The following is an 18,883-nucleotide window of genomic DNA, read 5'->3' as shown; positions in this document are numbered from 1 at the left end:
ATTGTGTTTTGTGCATGCATGTGTTGTCCCACAAAAAAAATGCAACAGAAAATTATTCCGCTCATTCACGAATTTATTTGGGAATTGAAAATATGACAGAGCGGCATTCTCAATTTTTTTTCAGGTTTTGTCTTTTCATGCTTGGGTGCCGATAAAGCCCTCGCATAGACCTCTGGCAATGTTTTTCCCTTCCACAAGGGGGCAAAATTACCCTTTTTTCCCTATGTTGGCGCTTTGTTCCAGCTTCAGCTGTTGTTCAAGTGCTATATAAACCAATATTGTATTGTATTTTGGACAGCTGCCCTCATTCCAAGCTCATATAACTCCAGATCCATATAATTTAGGAATTAACACTTTTTTTTCTAATGAAAGAAGAAACTCTAAGGCTTTCTCACGCCGCATTGAATCTTTATGTAGTCCTAAAAACCAATATTCATTGGGTCCTGGAATTGGAGTGACAATGACAAAAACCCTGGCACTGGAGTGGACACATTTTTGCACATCGTCTGGCAGTGAATGAGTTAAAAAAAATGCCAGAGCGGCAGACAAGAGATCAATAAGTATCCATTGTAAAAATCTTACCATTCTGATGTTTTTGCATTGCATCTGTGCGGATTTAATACTGTGGGCCGACGATTTGCTTTAAGATCATGCGTGAGAATCAAATTCCTGCAAATGACTGGAAACGGCAGCTGATTACCATCTGAATGCGGTGCGCCCGATAGCATCGAACGCCAGCTCACGTTACATTTTACTTGAGTTACAAAAACAAAAAACAAACAATGACTCATAACGGGACTTTTTTTTTATTGGTTCTTTTTGAGTACAGCAGACATGTGTTACTATGACAACAGGTCAGTGTAGTGCTTATTGTAAGAAAACAAACTAAAAAAAAAACACACACAATGTAGTAAACAAACAACTTTTATATACACTAAGCTGTACAGTGGAGTTAATAAATAGTCTTGAATCATCTTGGGCTTGGCGTTAGCGTTTAGGAACTTGGCACGTCCAGTTCGTGCGCTGTGTTTGGTAAATAAAATCCTTCCTGGAAGACAACCAAGTGCAAGTTAGGTCATGCTAACATGAGAGCGAGCCAGTAAAAAAAAAAAATAATGAAGAAAAAAGGATAACAATGTTATTTTTTTCATCTGTTTTTTGCATGTAATGTAAACTGCAATTGATTATCTATTGTGAGTGTGATTGTCTGGCAACCAGTTCAGGGTGTCCCCCCCATCTACTGGCTCCAGTCCAGCAACCCTTATGGGGATTTCGCGGATCATAAAAATGGACGAATTGATGTTGCAGTACTCACTCTCTCCCCCGTGGGGCGACGTTGTCCCGACACAGCAGTCCTTCGTCGCACGGGCAGATTTGGTTGATGCTAAACGCCAGGCCGCCATCGGGGACGTAGCATCCGACGCCTAGCATCAGCCGACGCTTGCACACGCGTTCGCCGTGGTGGCGGGCGCAGCACATGGATGCTCCGCAGTCTCGGTCTAACTTGCATCGGGCGCCTGGGGGGGGGGGAAACGTAATTTATTTATTAATTTATTCGGGAATTGAAAATACGACATAGATCATCATTCCCAACTTTGTTAGTTTTTTTTCCATGCTTGGGTGCTGATAAAGCACCGGCCATGGCCTATGGCAGTTTTTATTCCCACAAGGGGGCAGCATTTCCCTTTTTTCCATGTTAACGCTACGTTAGTGCTATATAAATATGTATTGCATTGTATTTTGGACATTCTCCCTCATTTCAAGCTCATATAACTCCAGATCTATTTAATTTAAGAATTAACTTTTTTTTTCTGATGAAACAAGATAGTCTGAGGTTTCTTACGCTGAATTGAATGTTTATGCTATCTAGCTAGCTATCTAACTTATCCTGTGAGTGTAAAGTGACCTTGAGATTTTTGAAAGGGGCTTATAGTTATTATTGTTATTAGCTATTTATTAGCTAGCTAGCTTTCTATCTATTTGAGTTACTTCCGGGTTGAGTGAACGCTGGCGCGTGTGGCTGCCGCTGCTCACCCACTGCAAAACTGTGACTGTAAAGTGACCTTGAGAGTTTTGAAAGGCGCTTATAAATGAAATGTATTATTATTATTATTATTATGTCATCCTAATACTCAATATTCTGCGGGTCCTGAATTCGTGAGGACAATGACAAAAACCCTGGCACTGGAGTGGACACATTTTTCCACATTACTTAATTTATCTTTAATGGAAATATATTAAAGCAAGCAATTTTTCACGTGTTGATCCAAAATTCAATATAATGACTGGTCTTTTCATGAAATGCAAATGGCCACTTACCTTCTTGCCCATTGGGAATGCTACGGTGGCATTTGCCAAACATGCAGCTGAGACCCCGCACGCATTGGGCGTCCCTGCGGCAGTAGTACCCCTCCCCGCGTAGGGGCACGCACGTGCCAAAATGACGATCGCAGGAGAAACCCCGCCCACAGGCTCGGTCGTGATCACACGCCACCTGCGGATATGAGTCACACGTCAATGCCGGTTTTTCCACAATCTTGATATTAGAAAATTAAAACTCAATCTTACCGCGGTGAGTCTGGCGGGGGCGGCCACGTCCCGTAGCCCCACGGCCTCGTCTTTAGGCGGACTGTGCGGCATGTTTAGCATCCAGGCCCAAATGTGCGCTTCGGCCCGTGTGAAGCACAGACACAGGCTCGTCATCCATATGCTGGGCAACATGGCCGACAAAATTCGACAAAAAAGGTCGAAACGACACCGGGACGACTTTTACGACTTCTGGGCTGGTTGTAAAAAATATTCGCAAGTGACAGTGACCGGACCTCCTCTTGCACTTTTATAAGATTCTATCTTGACCCCCCCGGACCCCCCTCCCACTGGGCTGTTTGTCCAAGTAACAAGGGAGGAGGAGACAATTAGTTGTTAATGGATTAGCTAAAATGCAGAGTCACCGCCCGACGCCCCCCAACTGTCTCACCCTATAAAAATTGGGGCCCCCAAGCAACCCCCTTCCCCAATTCAGACCCCATGCCGAGAGCAATTTGCAGCAGACGACCCCGTGATCTCATTAAATGTAATTACCATCAGCGATTAGTTCTCAGGGGGTGACTGGGGAGGGGGGGGCTAATGGAGAGGGGGGGCTGAGAAACTTTTTTTTCCCCAATTTATTTTTCTCCGCAAAGCAATTCCAAATGACTTACGATTGCCAATCAAAAGATCTCCAAAATATGCTAACGTTAAAAAAAAAATGTCTGCTAACCGCCCATTAGCATTCCTTACTTTCTCCCTGAGACGAACACCGGGCTAAATCCTCATTTGCATATCGCCGGAGGCAGACGGAGGTGATCGCTATCCTGCGCCGGCCATTTTTTTTCTCCCCCCCCCCCCCCCCCCCCCCCCCCCCCCCCCCCCCCTAAACACAGACTTAACACAGACTAATGACGTAATTGCAGCTCAATTAGAAGGACACAATGGCCACAATGGATTCCCAACGGCAATATGCTAATATTGCCGCCATGATGGAAAAGTTGCCATTTATGTTGATTGTAACCAAACTAGAAAATAACAACAAAAAATACATTTCAGGTGTCTATTAAATGGATATTTATGTTCACGACGACGATGACATCGACTCCCGCTACCCGACCGCATTATTCAGGTCGTCAATTTGTAGTGACGCCAAAATGGCCCCCTGCTAGTATTTGTTTAGCCGGCAGATAAATGCCTCGACACGGTGGAGAACATGCCCCCCCCCCTCACTCTTACGCCCCCTACCCTCCAGGGTTTGTGACTCCGCTAATGACCTCCCTAATGAACGTGGTCCATTTTCTCAATAAACATGTGGCAGCGAGGCGGCGGGCAGTGACAACAACAACAACAGGGTGATTTCTGCCCATTGTAATGGACCTTGACCCCCCGCAGGGAGCCGTGAATGGCGGCCACAGTGGGGGATTGAGAAGAGTTCCACCCCTTTAGCCACCCTGCAAACCAAAACAAGGCGCATTTGGACACTGCGGCACTATTTAGATTCATCGCGGTAACTAAAAATGACAAGAATCATTAACTAATTCACTGCCATTCCCGAATTTATTCGGGTATTGAAAATATGTGTTCGTTTTTTTTTTGTTTTTTTCACGCTTGGGTGCTGATAAAGTGCTGGTCAGACCTCTGGCAATGTATTTTTTTTTCCCTCCAACGAGGAGGCAGCATTTGCCTTTTGTACCATGCTAGCGCTTTGTTCCAGCTTCTGCTGTTGTTAAAGCGCTATATAAACCAATATGTATTGTATTTTGTACATCTGCCCCCATTTCAAGCTCATATAACTCCAGACTCATATAATTTAGGAATTAACTCTGATGAAAGAAGAGAATCTAAGGTTTCTAACGCTGCATTGAACGTTCACATAGTCCCCAAACTCAATATTTTGTGTGTCTGTGGGTTCGAGTGACAATGACAAAAACCCTGGCACTGGAGTGGACACATTTTTGCACATGGTCTGGCAGTGAATGAGTTAATGACCATTTATGAATTCACGAATGAATTCGTGTACGTCTGCGACTTTCCGTTTCTTTCAGGGACTTTTTTAAAATGGGTGTTTTAATTGTCGGTGACCTAACTCTTCACTAAAAAAACAAGTTGACGGCAAAGAAAACAAAATCAATCATCTGTTTTAGTTTTATGAGCAAACATTTTGCGGTTGCGATCGGTCCCGTATGAATTGGTTCTTGCCTTGATTAGTCGACGCCCCTCAAAAATTCCCGCGAAAAAAGAAAAAAAACATGAAACGGAACATATTGAAAAGGTCTTCCTATCCCGTATGTCAATGTCACATGGGGACTCTTTGATGGACACAACCTGTCTTCTATTTAAGCTACACGTTCGGAATGGGAGGGTCAGGGTGGTGGGGGGGGGGGTGTTTTTTGGTCTCGAGGTTCCCCCGATAGCCTGTTTCCAATTGGGACAAGAAAGCCCAGTGTGATTCCCGCCGTAATGGGAAACAGCACCCGCCATCTTTCCCCCCCCCGGCGCCAAGATTAGAACGAAGGGAGATGGCGAAAGGGCGACGTAGACGAGATGCGGTTCACAGCGTCAAATCAACCAGACTTCCATCAAGGTCGGTTGCGTAAATTATTTTGGACTCAACACCCCCTTCGCTTAGAAGTTAGCGAGTTACATTTTCCGCGCCGCATCCCAAAGACCTTGTAGTGCATATGTGGAATTGTCGCGGCTTGGAATTGAAGAGGATTTACGTGGGATAGATGAGTCTTTTCGACAATGGAGGCTACAGCTTTGTATTTTGCTTTCAACATTTAGCTTGTCACATTGCACCATGACGTCTTTGATCCATTGGTGAAAAGGGCGTTTTGATCCTTTTTATCATTTAGAACTGCGTCATGCAACAAAGAGGGTGCAGAAAGTGCTTAAGATTGAATGACTGTGTGTCTATTGTGATGTGTCACATTATGTGTTATTTAGTATTTTGGTTTGTTATTTTTTTTACTTCAAGATGGCGCCTTGAGATTGGCTGCCTTTACAGTAGCTTCTGTATTTTGTTTTTGTACTTCTTCCTTTCCACTTACTTTCATAACGTTACAGCTGTAAAATGTAAATTTCTCCACTGCGAGACGAATAAAGGCTAATCCAATCCAATACATTGATTGTTTGCGAACCACAAAAAATGCAGAACTTACAGATGAAGATCGCTGGAGACGTCAGGAGAACCTTCAACCGCTGTCCGTCAACGACATCCAAGACAAAAACGACTGCCTCGCATCTTCTCCAGAACATCCCGATGATCACCAAGGCTCACGGTGGGTTTTCAGAGCATTCGGGCCTGGTCGTTCAAGATTTGTACCAGCTGAGGAAGAAGAAGCACAAAATGGATGGAGGTTGTTGACATCAGAAAGAATACATTGCCGCCATGTTTTTGCTTGATTTCATTAAGCTTTTTTTGTCGTTTTTTTTTTTTTCATATGAAAATGATTGTCTTGATGATTTTCTTTGCGGTTGTTTTATTTTGAAAAATAGATACTTGGGACTCCATTTGCATTTTGGTCAACTCTGACTGGAGGTCAGTTAGCAACTGTAGATAAATAGAGTATTGAATTACATTCAATTGGATTTCCTATTTATGAATAATAATAATAATAATAATCTAAATATAAGTAGGGTCCATGTATTTCTAACTTTTGCATATCAAAGCGAATTTCAACCCCATTTTTAACACAATCCTGTTTACAGGTGGGCTCCATATCTGTTCGTGACATGTTTTGACTTCCAAAACATCATGCGTGAATCGCTTCGCACAAGAAGGGGGCCGTGGGGGGGGGTGTTAGGCCCTCCCATATTTCTCTTTTTTTGGGCTGATTACACTCAGAAGAAGAAAAAGAAGCGTAAATATTTCCTCCTCTCGCAAATAGCCAGCGAGTGAGCTATGCGAAGAGAGAGAGAAGGACAGTCTAATCACTCAAGCTGTTTTGCCCCCCCCACCCCCCTGTCATGGAGCCGCCGTCCCAGATGTTCCTTTGAGGGAGTGCGGAGCATAGCTGCAACAGCGAAAACCTTGGCGGCGGTGAGGGAAAGTGAGCGCTGGGTGGGGGGTCCGGGGGGTGAGAGGTGAGGGCGACGATTTTAGCGGAGTGGAAGTTGCGACGACGAGGCGGCCGGACATGGAGCTCGGCGGGCTTCTCCTCGTCTGTCTCCTCCAGGCTCAGCTGGGGACCTTGTGGACTCATGAAGGTAAGCCCCTCACCGCCTCCGAACCACCTCCTCCGTATTCACTTTCAGATCATTTTGAAGGATGAGATGTTTTTGTCAAATGAGAGAGCTTTTTTTCCCCCCCTTTCAGCTAAGTCGTCATAAGTTAAAGATGTGGATTGTTTTGAAACACAAAGGCGATGGCTTTGAGGTCTGGAAAAGAATTCCGACTCCTCAACTTCCTCTTTTGCGGACCATTATCCATGTCATCACCTACAAAGTCATTTTTTATTTTTTTGGCGTCACCCATGTGTACTACTTACATACCTTCCCATATGCGTGTACAGTATGTATTTCTGTTCTCCTTGGAGAGGTTGTATTTTTAGCCAGACCCCGTTCTTCTTCTTCTTCTTCTGCTCCTCCTCCAACAAATCCGTGATGCTCCACTTTCGTCCTGCGAATCCACCCCGGTGATGCCCCACCACCGCTTTAATCAGCAGCAATCCATCCATGCCAAAAACATCTGAAAAAAAAAGAGCCATCAAAGTAGGTTATTAGATCACCGCTGTTTACTTTGTAGTGTCAAACATTGGACCGTTCCTACAAAGTGGGGGACGGGAATGACCTAAAAAGCTTGATTGCTACCTCCATTGTCACCAAAACACACAGACAAAGAAAAAAAAATAGGATTCAAAACGGTTAACATTTGAGGCTTTTTGAAAACGCAAGCTAGCTAGCGAGATTGACACTTTACAGCGTCAAACATTGCACCGTTCCTGCAAAAACGGACACATATCTACTTTTGAGAGGGTTGCTAATGGCATAAAAAGCTTAATTGTTACCACGATTGTCACCCAAACACACACACACACACACACACAAAAAATAGGATTCAAAAGGGTTAACATTTGAGGCTTCTTGAAAACGCAAGCTAGCTAGCGAGATTGACACTTTACAGCGTCAAACATTGCACCGTTCCTGCAAAAACGGACACATATCTACTTTTGAGAGGGTTGCTAATGGCATAAAAAGCTTAATTGTTACCACGATTGTCACCCAAACACACACACACACACACACACACACACAAAAAATAGGATTCAAAAGGGTTAACATTTGAGGCTTCTTGAAAACGCAAGCTAGCTAGCGACATTGACACTTTAGTTTACAGTGTCTAATATTGGACCGTTCCCAAAAATTGACGCATATCTACTTCTGAGAAGGACGCCAATGACGTAAAAAGCTTAATTGTTACCCCCATAGAGCCAAAACACACACAAAATAGGATTCAAAATGGTTAACAGTTGAGACTTCTTGAAAGCGCAAGCTAGCAAGCGAGATTACAAAAGCCCAAGTTCAATTGAAAACCGGCTAATGCTAACAGTTAGCATTAGCCTGTTTTCTCTTGAGCGCTCTTGCCGCAATATTGAGTTAGCAACTAACTCAATATTGTGGCAATAATGCGAAACAAAAACAAGTTTAACAACAACAGCGGACATTTTATTAAAAATAGCCTGACAACTTCTGTCGGTCAATTTTAGATCGCATTTACTCACATTTATTTTCCCAAAAAACAACAACAACAGACAAAAATCCATCACCCGAGTACAACAAAAAATTTCAAACTCCTTTCCAAAGTTACACTTTGTCCTTGTTATGACTTGAGCTGCCAGTACTCTGTTTTTGTGGCTTCGGCCTACGCCAAGAGCACCTCTGGACATCTTGTAACACACGACCTCCCACCCACCCCCTTTTTTTTACGGTGCAATATCACTTTGTATATTAGCCGAATGCCCTACTTCTTCTCATTTGCTTCAATTCGGATAAACCTTGAGAGGCATTTATCATCCTCAGAGTCACGGGCTTCCAAACAGCCGGTAAATACATCAGCTTTTGTTTCAGACCAGAAACTTGGCACTGTTTTTCTTTCCGTATTTTCCCCCCCCCAAAAAAAACACATGCGCAGCTTTTCAAGAGAACCGAAAATGATCTTTGTTGCAATGTCAATAGAACAGACTGATAAAACATTTGATGCAACTAAACCGGAAAAGGGATTCGAACGCACTCCGAAAAAGGCCGCCGTGAAACGCAACAATACCCCTTTACATAGATTAAAAATGAGCCTTTAAGAGGCGGGTCTGCGTGAGGATCAGTTTGTGAGCGGTGACCAACAGCAGGAACTTTTCTCGCTGTTTCGTTCTTGCCCGATGGCCTGCACATATCTACCGACCCGCTGCTGAACTCCAGTTCGACCCTTTCTTCACCGGACTTTAAACCCCCCGGGGGACGCATGCAGGCGACCAGACGAGCCTCAGAGTCAACACTGAAAGTTTATTACGCTTGGATGTGAAAATACAAGCACTCGCAAGCATAAACGACACAACGCCATGGGGCTTCTCAATTAGTTGCCGTTAAGCTTCCCTGAGCAAGTTTTTCCAAATTCTCTTTTTTTTTTTTGCTAAATTGTGAGCATAATGTTGCCCTCTTGCGGTAGGGTTGGAAACCGCAGCCAACTCACAAACAAGTGCGAAAGAAGACCACCATCGAACATGAAGGAAAATTACTTTAGGAGTGAAAAAAAACACTGTCGGCAAATTCTAATTAGGGAATTGTTTAACGATCAGCTGTTAGTCGGCTGAGCGCAAAACACGCACCAATAAAAAGACAGATGTAAGCAAGCAGCAGCTACGAATGGAGTCAAGATTACTTAAAATCACCTCTCATGCCTTTTTCAAGTCAATTTTCTCTCTAAGATGGAATTCATTCACTACTTTTGACACCCGACCGTTGTTGTTGCAGACTCAGAGAGTGGGACGTCTGCAAAGCGGTCCGCCTACAGCCTCCAGCTGCCGAGAGGCGCCCGCAGTGCTCCTCCGTCGCAGGGAGGAAGACTGGACATCACTTTCTTGCCTGACAACATGAGCCACATCGTGGTGAGACGTGTTTGTTTTACTGGGTGCGTCACATGTATCGTTTTATTTGGTTAAGTTGGGCGAGGGGGGGGGGGGGGGCTACAGTGACATTTGCTGCTTTTGCACGAAATGTGAGGAAATGACAATGTAGCCTCTCGTCTCCCCCTGCTCTGAATGGAAAAAAAAAAAAACAGAGAGCAGAGGTCCTGCCAGCTGACATGCGAAGAACCATTCCCAATGACTCACTTGGACACCTGCCTGTTGAAGGGATGGGCTTGGATTTAACTATCATGCAGCTGCAATGCCCAATGCATCCCCACAAAGTGGAAGGCAAAAAATAAAAATAAAAATTGGGTCACTGGCTGCTTTGTGCAGCAGCGCTGCGCCTTACTGTTCTATTTTTCATTTCTCTCGGACACCTACAATGCCGTTGGGCATCAATAACATCATCAGTTGCAGCACCACTTGGTTGTAATGTGGAAATTGTACCGCCAGGCGGCGCTGCTGTCTCTGTACTCTGATTTGGAATCAGATGTTTAAAAAAAAATACGTGTTTTAAAAAAGGTTGGCAAATTCTGACTAAACCCAAAATTAATACTATTGTCTTTATTATTTATTTATTTATTCATACTTGAAACATTATTATTATTTCTTTACTTATTTACATATTCGTTTAATTATTTAGTTTATTTAGATATTTATTTTTATTTATTTATTTTATTTGTATATGGTACATATGATTTTGTTATTTATCTATTAATTTATGTATTAATTCATTCAGTTTATATATATTTTTATTTGTACTTGTTCACTTATTTATATATTATTATATCATTATTAGTTCATTTATATATGTATTTTTATTTATTTACTTATTTATATATTCATTTATTTATACATTTAGTGTATTTATCTATCTATTTGAGTTACGTCCGGGTTGAGTGAATGCTGGTTGCCGCTGCCCACCCAGAAAAACTGATCCTGTGACTGTAAAGTGACCTTGAAAGTTTTGAAAGGCGCTTATGAATGAAATGTATTATTATTATATATTTTTTATTGACTTATTTGTTTGTTTATTAATTTATTTTAATTTTACTGCCAATTATGGTAACCTACAATCACAATACATCAGCCAGTTTGATAAATGTTTCTCGTCTCGCCAGGAGGACTCGCAGCGCTACTACAGCTGGCAGAGTTTCGGCCCGGACGACGTGCGCACTCAAGATTTGTGGGTGGACATGGACTCCTTACACAAGAGCCAAGTCCGAATCCATGGCATACTGTCCAACGCGCATCGGCAGGCGGCGGTAAGGCGTGTCGCAACAACACGCAAATGTAATCTGAAAGCATTACAATGACTATGGTTTTTTTTTTTTCTATCCAGAGGGTGGCACTTTCCTTTGATTTTCCGTTTTATGGGCATAACTTGAGGCAAATTATCGTCGCGACTGGTGGTGAGTTTCAATGGCATCTTGTAATTTAACTCATTCACTGCCATTCACAAATTTATTCGGGAATTGAAAAAATGACGGAGAGCGCCATTCCCGAATTTGTTCGGATTTTTATTTTTTCATGCTCATGCAATATGTATTGTACTGTATTTTGGACATCCGCCCTTATTTCAAACTCATACTACTCCAGATCCATATAATTTAGGAATTGACTATTTTTTTCTGATGAAAGAAGAGAGTCTAAGGTTTCTAACGCTGCATTGAACAAAAACCCTGGCACTGGAGTGGACACATTTTGTAGATGTCTGGTTAAAAACGTTTTTTTTTTTGTCAATACGGCCTATTTCAATCAGATAATTAGATTAAAACAATTTATCAAAAAGCATACAAATGGAAATAAAAAGCATCATACATAACTCAACATCACAAAGGGATGCAAATGTGTTATTTGTACTTTGGTACCACCTAGTGGAAGAATATGTAATTGTTTTGACCATCAATGTAAACTCCTACCATTGATTTTGTCATTGGCGTGCGTTACTTCGGTCGGGTTTTACCAATCCAAATGTGGTTTACAATTAAAAAGTAACAATTTTATCCCGGAAGGTTTCATTTTCATGGGGGAGATTACCCACCGAATGCTGACTGCTACCCAGTACATTGCCCCCCTCATGGCCAACTTTGACCCCAGTTTCTCCGTCAATTCCACCGTGAGGTATTCAGATAATGGTAAGAGCACCTCAGGAGCGTTTGGGGTTTGGGGGAGAGAGGAAAAATGGTGAATTCTTTTGTCTTCAGGTCATCTGTTTGTGGTCGAATGGGACAAAGTGCGATTAAAGGACCGTGAGGCCGAAGGAGCTTTTACGTTCCAGGCGGCGTTGTACAGCAATGGAACTGTGGTCTTTAACTACCGAGAGGTGAGTTTGCCGTCCACCCACGCATCCGCGTTCACTTCCGATTGGGAATAAACGCTTCTATTGTCATCCAGATCCCGGTATCGGTGGAGAAGATTAACTCCACAGAGCATCCGGTAAAAGTGGGAATGTCCGACGCCTTCATGGCGTACATCCCATCTGATCAGAGCGCGGGTGATTTTTCAACTTCCTGCAATATCCCTCGACTCTAAATATACATGTGTCATCTTATAAAATGTCTTTGTCCTTAAGATACAAAGCAGAGGACCATCTATGAGTATCACCGTGTTGAAATCAACACTACCACGATCGTCAGCGGATCGGCATTCGAGTTCACGCCACTACCCAGTGGGTACTAACAAAACAAAAAAAATGACAGGAAAAACTAGCATCCATCCGCTAACTCGTTTCTTCACCTTTTAGCTTGTCTTCAACACACATCCTGCGATCTCTGCTTGGGCTCTAACCTGACCAGCGGATGCGGATGGTGCAACACGCTTCAAAGGTACGACTACAGAAAGGCCCATTACGGAAGGGAATAATTCCCACTTCTGTTTCAGATGCTCAGACGGGATCGACCGCCTTCGACAAGAATGGCTTGATTACAACTGTCCTGAAGAGGTGAGCCTTTTTTTTTATTTTAAACCTCGCTATACCTTAGCTAAAATCACGCTACATGTGACGCTAAGGCTGAAAGCACGTGTGAGAACTACTACTCCGCGTCGCCTGAAGACTGGACGCTCTCATCTTCCTACCCGTCGGTTGCTCCAACGTCATCTTCAGCCAAATTCCACAATGTTGTGGTCACTGGGGGTGAGTTTATAAAAAAATCAAAATGGCTGCCAATCCATGCCTCCATTTTAGATTCTATTTAAACCGGTTTGTCACTCATTGTAAACATTTTCATCCATCGTGGGTGGGATGGAACATATTCCTCACGATAAATGAAGGTTTGTTTTAACATTAGCTTTTGGGGTTGCAAACATGGATGACTAACTAAAACAGAACCTCCGGAGCATACAAGGATGACTGAGAATGCGGCCATCATCGCCGGTGTGGTGGGGGCTCTCGTGCTGGTGGTGGCATTGACCCTGCTAGCCGTTTATTACATCAACACGCATTCCACATTGGCACCGCCCTTCTACCTCATGCAGGTACGAACCCAAGTGAAAAAAAAAGTACAGTGTATTTAAAAATATTTTTGGTATGTAATGGTGACTGTTGGCGTTCCACCGCAGCGACGGAGCAACAACTACTGGCCCGCCATGAAGTTCCGCAACCAGGACTGCCCGTCAGGCTACGGCGAAGTGGAGCTCACGAGTCACGAGAAGGAAGGTTTTATGGAAGCCGAACAGTGTTGCTAAAGGCGGCCATCTTGCGGATGGTAACAGATGAACAAAAAAAAAAAAACGCAACTTACCAAACGTCGACGGCTGTTCCCGGCTTCCTCTGCGTCTGCTTGACATTGCGCGTGTGCACCATATGTCACGAGGACTAAAGTGAAAAGAAGAAATACCCATTAAAAAAATGTCAATGGACACAGGGTTCATAATAGGTGATACATTTCTGCGTTTTTAAATCTGTCTGGAAACAGAAAGAAATGTGCTGTTTCATTATATTACAATAGTGATCATAACTAATGATTGTGAAGAAACTGACATCCTTTCTGTGCTTGTGTTTCATGTTTAAATGTACTACATTCTATTAAAGAAATATATATTTCAAAAAGTTGACTGATTATAATGAGATAGATTATATATGATATAATGAGAGAATATTTGGCATCCAGTTTGCGTTTTATAAACACTAACAAAAAAAAAACAACACGGCAAAAGGTCGAACGAAGTGCAATGGCGCCGTCTTCTGGTGTGATGATGAACAAAAATAATAACAATGAGTAGTGAGGACTCACGTGATTTCACCGTCTTGTTTCACAACTTCGTGAAGAAACGATGACTAAGTGTGTATGTGTTGGGGTAAAAATAAAGAATGGACAATGCTCCGAAGTCACGTTATGACTCCTTACCTTCGTTCGTGGTGTTTCTTCGTGCGACAATAAAAACTGCCACAGGTGGATCTACTGAGCCAGCAGGAGTCGAAGCACCTGTGGTTGAAACCGAACTGTGGCAGGGTGCCTTTTTCCCTGGAACAGGAGTTAATACTTCTGCCCATTCTTGATTTATTCGTCGGGAGAGCAGAACAAGGCGCCTGAAAGACATGAATGAAAACATTAACTTGTAACTATTAACTCTTCAGCCTGACAAGCTAGGTATTTGTTAGACATGTTTACAAAAAAAAGAAAGGTAAAAAGAGGGGGCACCCGGATTTGAACCGGGGACCTCTTGATCTGCAGTCAAATGCTCTACCACTGAGCTATACCCCCGTACGGCAAAACAGAGTACTACATTGTACTTGTACTTTGAAACGGAACAGTATCGACATGCATTTAGCAATAATTTATAGACATCTGTGAGCAAGTTGAAGATTACTCTGTAAATGTATGCAAAACGAACACCTTGGTCTCTTTTGGAATTTACATGGCGATGTTCAACGAGTGTCCACCAGATGACGCCAAATCACTGAGAATGTACGTATAGAATAAATATACAGTACGGTACAATAAACCAATTTTAAGCCGTTTGGGGTTCATCTCTAGTGTGTTTACTTGAACATATGAACGACTACACTACGGTAAAGTGTTTAATAAGGCCGTAATCTACGTAAAATGACACACAGTAGCAAAAGAGGATCGCAAGTTCTTGCCCCACGCCCAATGCTTCTTCTGACGTCACGTGCGTGTATTAAACACGTGTGGCCAGCTCGGTCCATTCATCCCCCACACTTCTTGCGACTACTTGCTCTCTATCTTTGGAGGGGGAGAATGAATCCGCCATGTGGGAGATGCACAAAGCCAGTATACCCCACAGAGAAAATCAACTGCCTGGATAAGGTACAGTGGAGTTTGTTTTTCTGTCAAAATTGCAATAAAATACTATGTGCTTAAAAAATGGGCTTGTGTTTAGGATTTGGAGAAGAAAAAGCAGATGCAAGTATTTTTATTTGCCTCTTTATTTAATTTGGAGCCAGCTGGAAAATGGGTTGCATCACAGAAAAAAGAAAATAAAAGAAAACAACCCCCTTTGCCTCACGTAAAATACTGCGTTGCTTACACTGTTGTGTCGAAAGAGACCAAATGTGGTATGCGGTTTGAGGAATGTGAATTGATGGGAGCAAAGTTTGTGTTGCGCTCTTTAAAAAGTCAAACAAAAAGGACCGTGTTTAGATGACGTGCAGACTACCGGTGGAGTTTGAACAACTCATCTCATTGTGTCATTTGAATTGATTATCACAGGCCACTTCAAATCCTCGTCTTTATAAAATAATAAATATTACTATGATATTATCTACAGTAAAAACTCAGTGGTAACATTATACAATACTGTCCAACTGAGCCAGCATCCTGCAGTGAGGTCTTTATTTATAAATAAAACCATGCATTTGAATGTTTGATAAAATTGTGTACTCAACTGATTTACACACGATATAGTATTGGCACAAAGGCTGTTTCAGCTGTGAGGTGTGCAAGATGGCGCTGAGCATGAACAATTACAAAGGCTTCGACAAGCGGCCTTACTGCAGCATGTAAGTTTCAACTGAGAATTTACAGAAAACACGCGATACAATTTCATATAATGCATGTGACGCTTACCTTTTTTTTTTTTAAAGGCACTATCCGAAAACCTCCTTCACCATTGTGGCAGACACCCCCGAGAACCTGCGTCTCAAGCAGCAGAGTATGCTCAACAGCCAGGTAAGGCTAAAAGAGGAAAGGAAAGGACACCCCATGAATATACAGTACAGACCATAGTTTTTTATCCATTCCTGGGTTGAACTAAGAAACAGGAGCTAGTGGATTTTTATTTTTGTTTTATTTGTCTGGTTGGATATCTGTTCACCTGGCAAATGTGACTTAGGAACACCATTAATGAGCCGTCTTTACTCAGCGATCTTCATTTTATGCTAGGATAAGCTAATTGTAATGGAAAATATGTGTTAAAAAGCATCCCTAAAGGCTGTACGTTTGATTTTTTTTTTTTTTAATTTAGGCCCTCTACAAGGAGGAATTTGAGAAGAACAAGGGCAAAGGTTTCAGCGTGGTGATTGACACTCCGGAAATGCAGAGGCTGAAGAAGACGCAAGAACAAATTAGCGACGTAAGAAACGCAACACAACCGTGGCGATCTAGATAGAAGCGGAGATCTAAATGAATAAGTGCAAGGTGATTTTTTTTTATTATTATTTCACAGCTTCTACAGTTAAAAAGCTTCCCGGTTTTCACTATTTGCACTAACAAACTCAAATGAATCAAAAATAGAGTCTTAGAGGCTAATGGCTAACAAATCCTTTTAATTTCAATTAAGGCAACAAGTCCAATTAAATGTCCTTGTGTAGACTATGTGCTTTTGATTCAAATATTTACACACTTGCATAACAGTGCGGTCTCAGGAGTGCGCTTACACAAGCAACGCCAGTCCCATGAAGGAAGTCTAAGCGAGGACCGTTTCGGTCATTTTGCTGCGCACAAAGAGGCGGCCCTATATGGTCAAAACATCTCAGCTGTGGACAGCCAGTGAACATCCGCTTACTGGCTCTCTCACATACACAGATTCCAAACACACAGAAAAAAAATGCACACAGGAAGGGACTATAAGCTGCAGAAATCAATATTTTTTCCCACTAAAGCTTCCCTTGTGTTCATTTGGATGTCTGACTAAAGTAAGGGTGTTTTTTTTAACATTTAAAAATGTTTTAGAAACAACCATACACATTAGCAAGATGGACTATTAGAGAAAAAAAATTAATTCTTGTAACTAATTGCCTGACAAGCAACCAGGTCATTATTTACCTTACCTAAAGTCATCTGAGGTCGTTTCCCCAGCCAGCATATAGTTCTGAAAAACACACATTGAACATCACAATTACAAAATAAAAAAAAAAACTATTTCTGTGAGAAATATGCAGCTCTTGTTTGAATTTCACTCAAATCATTTAAAGAATGCTTTAACTTTCCCTTGGGGGGGGGGGGGGGTAGTTGTCCATTTAAGTCTCTTGAAAGCTCCACTCCATAGTGCTTAATTCACGAACTCTGTCTTTGTCGCCACTTTGTGGGCAGATCAAGTACCACGAAGACTTCGAGCGGAGCAAAGTAAGAAGTGACGCACCGCCCCCGGAAAACAGGCAAGGTGACACCATATCTTATTTTAAAATTAATTCGTAAATGAAAACGTGGACATTCATGTCTGTGGCGTCGTTTCTTTTAACTTCCTTTTGTGAAGAAGAGTCGACTAGTCAGGGGAAAAACAACCAAGCAGATGCTATGCCTGTTGCGTCATCTGGTGCAAAGGTGAGGACATTAATTTGTTTTATTTTCAAATATTTGGGAGTCACCTAAAATTGCTTATTTATTTATTTATTAAACTAGGTTATTTATACATTTTAATTTTAGTTTATCCATAGACATTTTTTTAATCAACTGTTATTTAATTTAAAACAGATTCTTTTATTACAGACATTGTATTGTAGGTATTTGAACACCTACAATACACTGTCTGTAAGAAAATAATCTGTTTTAAGTTAGATATCAAGTAGACAGGATGAACTTAATACAACTATGTGTTAATTTTTGTATTAATTAAAAACGGTTCTTTGTAAAATTCTAAATCAAATACATTTGAAGTTCCTCGAACAATCTTTTTTTTTAATTCCATTATTTAGGGGAATCAGAAATGTATGAATGTGATGATGGAGTTTACATAATGTACATTAATTTTTTTATTCAATTGGTTAATTACAAAAAAAAAAAAAAAGTTAATTCCTAAATTATATGGGTCTGGACTTATGAGCTCGAAATGAGGGTGGCTGTCCAAAATACAATACAATGCAAAACATACATATTGATTTATATAGTGCTTTAGCTGTAGCAAAGCGCGAACATGGAAAAAAAGGGAAATTCTGCCCCCTTGTGGAAGTGGAAAAACATTGTCAGAGGTCTTTATCGGCACCCAAGCATGAAAAAATAAAACTCTGACAAATTTGAGAATGGCGCTGTCATATTTTAAATTCCGAAATAAATTTGTGAATGGCAGTGAATGAGTTACAAGTTGATTAATTGCAGTTTAAACTCAATTTAAAACTCAAATTAAAAGACTTTTTTTCCTTAAAATCAGTTGATTTTTTTTTTACATTACAATTTAAGTTAAAGAATTTGAACCTTATCTACCGGTACATTGATCTAGCCCATATGTACATTTTCAAAAATAAAACTTTCAAACGTATGCAAAAATCTCAAAATTCTTACTCTGTTCCAACACAGAAGCGCTACCAGGCCTTGTACAGCTACGCGGCGGCGGAGCCAGATGAGGTGTCCCTGCAGGAGGGCGATTTCATCGGTGACGTGGAGTTCATCGATGAAGGCTGGCTATACGGCAGCAATCAGCGTACGGGCCAGCGGGGAATGCTGCCCGCTAACTACGTGAGGCCTGTGTGAAGGAAAAAAAATGATTTACTTACGATGATTTGGAACGAGACATTTTCAATCTTTGCCGTCACAGCGTGTGTCGAGAAGGGCATCTTCCTAATTTGGATCTATGAGGGCAGGAAGAAAATAAAAGTAAAGATGTGACATTTACAAAATTTGCAGTGATCATAAAATTGCAGGGAAATTGAGATGTATAACAAAATCAATAACTTTATTCAAAACATTTCAAAAACACTCCACGTATGTTGATAAAAATTCTCTGAATGATTTTTACATTAAAATATGACAGTTACTTATAAAGTGATGTTTGTTGTGTGCGTTAAAAAGCATAAAGCAGCATTGGGTTTTTTTCAACCCTTGAGAACAAACCGT

The 18,883-nt window shown here is 41.6% G+C and overlaps 3 protein-coding genes and 1 non-coding gene across 5 annotated transcripts; 2 read left to right on the top strand and 2 right to left on the bottom strand.

The window, feature by feature from the left end:
* Nucleotides 1–424: 424 nt before the first annotated feature.
* Nucleotides 425–16,917, bottom strand: LOC148887337 (dickkopf-related protein 3-like). Its single transcript, XM_089016110.1, has 10 exons — nt 16,885–16,917; nt 15,683–15,790; nt 14,000–14,181; nt 13,394–13,467; nt 7,024–7,219; nt 5,691–5,857; nt 2,569–2,666; nt 2,320–2,494; nt 1,316–1,517; nt 425–1,048 (listed from the first exon to the last, which is right to left on the bottom strand). Exons 6-10 carry the CDS (start codon nt 5,785–5,787, stop codon nt 988–990), a joined length of 633 nt encoding a protein of 210 aa, XP_088872236.1. The 5' UTR covers nt 5,788–5,857; nt 7,024–7,219; nt 13,394–13,467; nt 14,000–14,181; nt 15,683–15,790; nt 16,885–16,917; the 3' UTR covers nt 425–987.
* plxdc1 (plexin domain containing 1) lies at nt 6,277–13,974 on the top strand. Its single transcript, XM_089016103.1, has 13 exons — nt 6,277–6,738; nt 9,496–9,629; nt 10,772–10,915; nt 10,993–11,062; nt 11,666–11,788; nt 11,858–11,976; nt 12,048–12,147; nt 12,226–12,321; nt 12,397–12,478; nt 12,534–12,594; nt 12,663–12,786; nt 12,979–13,127; nt 13,212–13,974. The coding sequence occupies exons 1-13, from the start codon at nt 6,669–6,671 to the stop codon at nt 13,335–13,337; spliced, it is 1,398 nt and encodes a 465-aa protein (XP_088872229.1). The 5' UTR covers nt 6,277–6,668; the 3' UTR covers nt 13,338–13,974.
* Nucleotides 14,285–14,356, bottom strand: trnac-gca (transfer RNA cysteine (anticodon GCA)). Its single transcript has one exon. It is a non-coding gene; the product is annotated as a tRNA-Cys (tRNA).
* LOC148887336 (LIM and SH3 domain protein 1-like) lies at nt 14,764–18,836 on the top strand. Of its 2 annotated transcripts, none has more exons than XM_089016109.1 (7): nt 14,764–14,923; nt 15,521–15,615; nt 15,700–15,784; nt 16,080–16,187; nt 17,147–17,216; nt 17,313–17,377; nt 18,347–18,836. In XM_089016109.1, exons 1-7 carry the CDS (start codon nt 14,855–14,857, stop codon nt 18,518–18,520), a joined length of 666 nt encoding a protein of 221 aa, XP_088872235.1. In that variant the 5' UTR covers nt 14,764–14,854; the 3' UTR covers nt 18,521–18,836. The 2 variants fall into 2 exon arrangements, with proteins under 2 accessions (XP_088872235.1, XP_088872234.1); XM_089016108.1 differs by having other exon boundaries at nt 17,310–17,377; nt 18,347–18,829.
* Nucleotides 18,837–18,883: the final 47 nt, after the last annotated feature.

Source organism: Hippocampus bargibanti, linkage group LG15, assembly GCF_051943395.1.
Source record: "Hippocampus bargibanti isolate YZ-2025 linkage group LG15, ASM5194339v1, whole genome shotgun sequence".
Classification (NCBI taxonomy): Eukaryota; Metazoa; Chordata; class Actinopteri; order Syngnathiformes; family Syngnathidae; genus Hippocampus; species Hippocampus bargibanti.
The sequence above is the reverse complement of the archived record's forward strand: the minus strand, read 5'-3'. Positions and strand labels throughout refer to the sequence as shown.

Coding starts and splice junctions, on each gene's coding strand:
- plxdc1 (XM_089016103.1), top strand. CDS start 6,669: ATGGAGCTCGGCGGGCTTCTCCTCGTCTGTCTCCTCCAGGCTCAGCTG. Junction 10,916..10,992: donor ACGCGCATCGGCAGGCGGCG/GTAAGGCGTGTC, acceptor TTTTCTATCCAG/AGGGTGGCACTTTCCTTTGA. Junction 11,063..11,665: donor AATTATCGTCGCGACTGGTG/GTGAGTTTCAAT, acceptor TTATCCCGGAAG/GTTTCATTTTCATGGGGGAG.
- LOC148887336 (XM_089016108.1), top strand. CDS start 14,855: ATGAATCCGCCATGTGGGAGATGCACAAAGCCAGTATACCCCACAGAG. Junction 15,616..15,699: donor AAGCGGCCTTACTGCAGCAT/GTAAGTTTCAAC, acceptor TTTTTTTTAAAG/GCACTATCCGAAAACCTCCT. Junction 17,378..18,346: donor TTGCGTCATCTGGTGCAAAG/GTGAGGACATTA, acceptor GTTCCAACACAG/AAGCGCTACCAGGCCTTGTA.
- LOC148887337 (XM_089016110.1), bottom strand. CDS start 5,787: ATGTTCTGGAGAAGATGCGAGGCAGTCGTTTTTGTCTTGGATGTCGTT. Junction 2,667..5,690: donor GTCTCCAGCGATCTTCATCT/GTAAGTTCTGCA, acceptor CACGGGCCGAAG/CGCACATTTGGGCCTGGATG. Junction 1,049..1,315: donor GTCGCCCCACGGGGGAGAGA/GTGAGTACTGCA, acceptor GTTGTCTTCCAG/GAAGGATTTTATTTACCAAA.